The following is a 3,929-nucleotide window of genomic DNA, read 5'->3' on the forward strand; positions in this document are numbered from 1 at the left end:
CTTGGGGCCGCTCGAGAGCATTCGCCGCACCTGGCAGAGGCTGACATAGGATCTTAGGAGAGGCAGCCAGTCTGGGAGATTATTAGCAACATCGCAGGATGGCACATTTGGACCTCGCGCTGCGCGCAAATCCTCGGTGGCACCTCCCTTTCAACTGCCCAAGTCATGACCGACATCTGGAGTGAGATTATACACACCCTCAGAGGCCAATGGGACCAGATACAGGGAGACTCCCGGGCTGGCCAAGAGAAGCGGAGACGTTTCCTCCGTGATTGGGATACGCAAGGTCTCTTCTTCGAGGATACTTCGCAAGGCCTTTAGTGGCGCTATTCACCACCTCTCTGGCTGTTCATTCACACTCGCCTGATCCCTCCGTGAGAGAGAGCTTTACATTTTTGTTTCCTTTTAGGGCTGCGTCCGATTTGTGAACGCAGCCCCGTCAGTTGCAAAGTTGACCTCATGTGTCTTGTTTTCGAAGTAATATAATCAGCACTGTTTTTTCGATCAAAAAAAAAAAATGTGCATTCAAGGGAGCACATTGATATGATGCACATACACACGTACTTGCAAGGACATACACATAGTCCAACTCGACAAAACCTTTGCCAATATCTTCTTATCTATGACAGCCATAAGCTCTAAGTGAATTGCATGGTCTTAAATGTAGGAGTAAAGTTAAAAATGTTGGAGTACATATGTAAATGTTTGCATGTTGGCATGCTCATAGACACACATTTATTATTTTATTTATACATTTATATGTTTATAAGTTTACTTATCACATGCAAATATGGTTCCCTCTTTGGACACACACTCATTTCTAGGTCTTACCTTGCCTTCAATGCATCGTGAGAGAGACAAGGAGGCCCCTAGTGGGTCGTACATGGGTCAAGCTACTTGTTTGAAAGACAGAGCTACAAGTACTAGTGGTGAGAGCAAGAGCAATACTCTTGGTAAAACCAGGGTTGCATGCCCTTGGAACAATAACTCTTAACACTTTCATAATGTAATAAAATCTTGCAGCTCCAAACTTCCAAGTTGCACAAGTTCCCTTCCCATAAAAATTGTGTCCCAATTCTTCCTAGTGTCTCTTGCCAAAGAGAAGCTGATTACTCCATCTAAATGATTTATAATGAAATCAGCTTCTCCTAGCATCTTACCCAAAAAAATCTAGGCTTCTTGGGGTTTTTGAGAAGCTACCAATTTGCACTAATGCAAGGCAAAATTGTGCATTCAATAGGGTCCCAAAGTTATGGTCGCCTTTTAAAAGACCGCTTCGAGTATTGGAGGTGAGCAGGGGAATTCCTGAGTTCTAACCAGTAACAATTCCCTTAGTTTTGAAGCAGCAAAAAATTCCCTTTTCTTTGAATTTACTCAAGCATGTATGCCTAGCATTGAAGTAGCAATATTTAAAAACCATGATCTCCAATGTGATAAGACACCTAAGAATTGGAATTAAATTAATCAATACTCTCAAAACTTATCATAAACCCTAAAATCAGCATAAGGACTAAAAAAAAGAGACACTAGACACAAACACACAGCATATCTCAATGACAAACACCACTTTAAAATTGAACAAGAAAATCTCAGATTCACGATATATCTATGGATGCTTTTTCCTTTCTGGTTTATTAATTGATAAGAAACTTGTAAATTGACAGAGATTATTCATGCACTGTATTCATACTCAGACGAGTGCTGTCTGAAGACCTGGATGTTCCAGTGTTACACTAGGAGAACAGCAGCACAAAACTAAACCACACACTAAATCACCCAAAAGTGGCACTAAACACAACTCCACTTGACGTGCTCCACAGATATATGGCGTCAGACTCCAAAACAATCAAGCAGAGTTAATGAACAAAGCTACTCCCAGTTTATGATTCAACGTTTAGTCAATGTACTGCATACTATATAGCATCATACAGGTGCAGTTATGAGTAAGAGGAGATGCTAAACTGAGAGATGCTAAAGAAAGCTTAAGGAAGAAAGCCACCTGGAAAAAGGATACTATTCCTTCTATTAGTCAAGCCCAACGTTTAGAAACCAAGTGCCCAGAGGCATAAATTCTCTGGTGGGAAGAAGAAGGACCTCAAGGCTCCAGCTATAAGAGAACAAAACCGTGCTCACTACAGACTGATTGAAGCATTCAATGAAATAAAAAATGTTATGCCAAGCTTGAATGATCCAACAACAGTCTTTTAGCCTACTCAAAGGCAACCTTCAACCCTTAAAGGGCTGATCAAAACCAAAGGTTATATGGCGGTGAAGGCTTTCTTGCTGCCACCCTCAGCTGCTCCCATGGGTATAACCTTCAACACGTTAAATCTTACTGTCTTGGACAAAGGCCTGCGGAGAGCACAAACATGAGCAATGGTACATCATACATGCATCAGTGTGTACCCACAGGAGAGAAACATAATTAGTCCTTATAGAAATCACTCACCTGCATTGCCCGACAATGACCTTATCTCCCTCCTTAACACGAAAGCAAGGGGAAACGTGAGCAGACAAATTGGAGTGCCTCTTCTCATATCTACAAGTGCCAGATTCACAGACCGATATCAGTAAGCATGCAGCACAAAAACCATTAACCCTGAACAAGGCCGATAGTCAAATACAAGGCAAAACACCTTTGATACTTCTTCACAAAGTGTAAATAGTCTCGTCTGACTGTAATTGTCCTGGTCATTTTTGTGCAGTAAACAGTCCCAGTCAAAATGCGACCCCTGATCGAGACATTGCCAGTAAAGGGGCACTTCTTATCTATGTAAGTACCTGGAAATTTTGCAAAGACATGATCGGTTACGTATCGTTTGTAGTTCCTGGGAACAATTTACTGATCCCGGACGGGAAGGATAGAGGTAAAGATAAACTGCAGTACATACCTTCAATGGCTTCCTTGGGGGTCTTGAAACCTAATCCAATATTCTTGTAAAACCGATTCCCACACTTCCCGGGGGGTTTTCCCTTGCCGGAGATCTTTCCACTGGACAAAATCACGTACAAAACAAAACGTCAACGCCAAAAGAGATAAACAACCGCCGTCCCCCCGGAAGCCGGAAAAAAACAAAACCAACCAAAAGAATGAGAGATGCGAAGCCCTCCGAAAGATGGGCGATACGGAAAAAACAGAGAAAAGTAGAGGCTGAAGGGGAGCAGGCACCTGAGAAAAACCTTGGGCTGTTTGAGAAAAGCGCGCTCCGTCTGCAAGGAAAAAGAAACATTGAAAAGGAGAGATAGAAAGCAATGGGAAGAAACAAATGAGGAGACAAGAGAGGCGATGGAAAACCTGATCCGCCATAGCTGAGAATAGCTCAAGAGCTGAAGCTTGGAGGAAGCTCAGCAATCGAAGAAGAAGGCCTAACAACCAAAGCCAAACAATTACAAAAGAGAAGAGAGCCTCTCCCCTTAACTACACACCAGTTAGGGTTTCTCACCTTCCCAGTTACCTGTTTGGTTTCTCTTTTGGTTATTTGCCCAACAGGGTGTCGTCAGATGTCGATCATCGGGATCGAACTCAAGCCCCTGCCTACCGAGCGCCAACCTAAAATAATGAAGAATCTGAGCTGGTAGAGATATTCAAGGAATCCGTTAATGGGCAGCCACTCCTAGTACTACTTAGCAACTTAATGGTGGGAAGCCGCTACCTAACCTTCATCGGTTTCCAATGTTACAACATTTAGTGTACGTGGACGCAAAAACCATCAGTATGGCTCATGGGTGGGTTTTCTGTTAGTATGGCTCATGGGTGGAGAGAGAGAGAGAGAGAGAGAGAGAGAGAGAGAGAGAGAGATGTTGGGACATTTGTGATCAAGGGCTTGCTCTAAAGAATATATATATATATATATATATATATAGCTAGAACAATTAATGTGCATGCAAGGAACGCTTAGCAAAGGAGTAAATAGTTGAGCCTACCACTG

At 42.7% G+C, this 3,929-nt stretch overlaps 1 protein-coding gene across 1 annotated transcript; it reads right to left on the reverse strand.

Moving 5' to 3' along the window:
• Positions 1-2,000: 2,000 nt before the first annotated feature.
• Positions 2,001-3,443, reverse strand: LOC147891769 (small ribosomal subunit protein uS17-like). Its single transcript, XM_087387992.1, has 6 exons — positions 3,296-3,443; positions 3,170-3,210; positions 2,892-2,992; positions 2,637-2,781; positions 2,450-2,539; positions 2,001-2,352 (listed from the first exon to the last, which is right to left on the reverse strand). The coding sequence occupies exons 1-6, from the start codon at positions 3,305-3,307 to the stop codon at positions 2,259-2,261; spliced, it is 483 nt and encodes a 160-aa protein (XP_087244118.1). The 5' UTR covers positions 3,308-3,443; the 3' UTR covers positions 2,001-2,258.
• Positions 3,444-3,929: the final 486 nt, after the last annotated feature.

Source organism: Dipteris shenzhenensis, chromosome 17 (genome assembly GCF_047967505.1).
Source record: "Dipteris shenzhenensis isolate YYH24624 ecotype China chromosome 17, Dip_SZ_1.0, whole genome shotgun sequence".
Taxonomy (NCBI): domain Eukaryota; kingdom Viridiplantae; phylum Streptophyta; class Polypodiopsida; order Gleicheniales; family Dipteridaceae; genus Dipteris; species Dipteris shenzhenensis.

Bases quoted from the DNA above. Each gene is read 5' to 3' on its own strand.
- LOC147891769 (XM_087387992.1), bottom strand. The intron at 2,993-3,169 runs GTGCCTGCTCCC...GATTTTGTCCAG, and splicing joins CAGCCCAAGGTTTTTCTCAG to TGGAAAGATCTCCGGCAAGG. The intron at 2,782-2,891 runs GTATGTACTGCA...CAAAATTTCCAG, and splicing joins CCCCAAGGAAGCCATTGAAG to GTACTTACATAGATAAGAAG.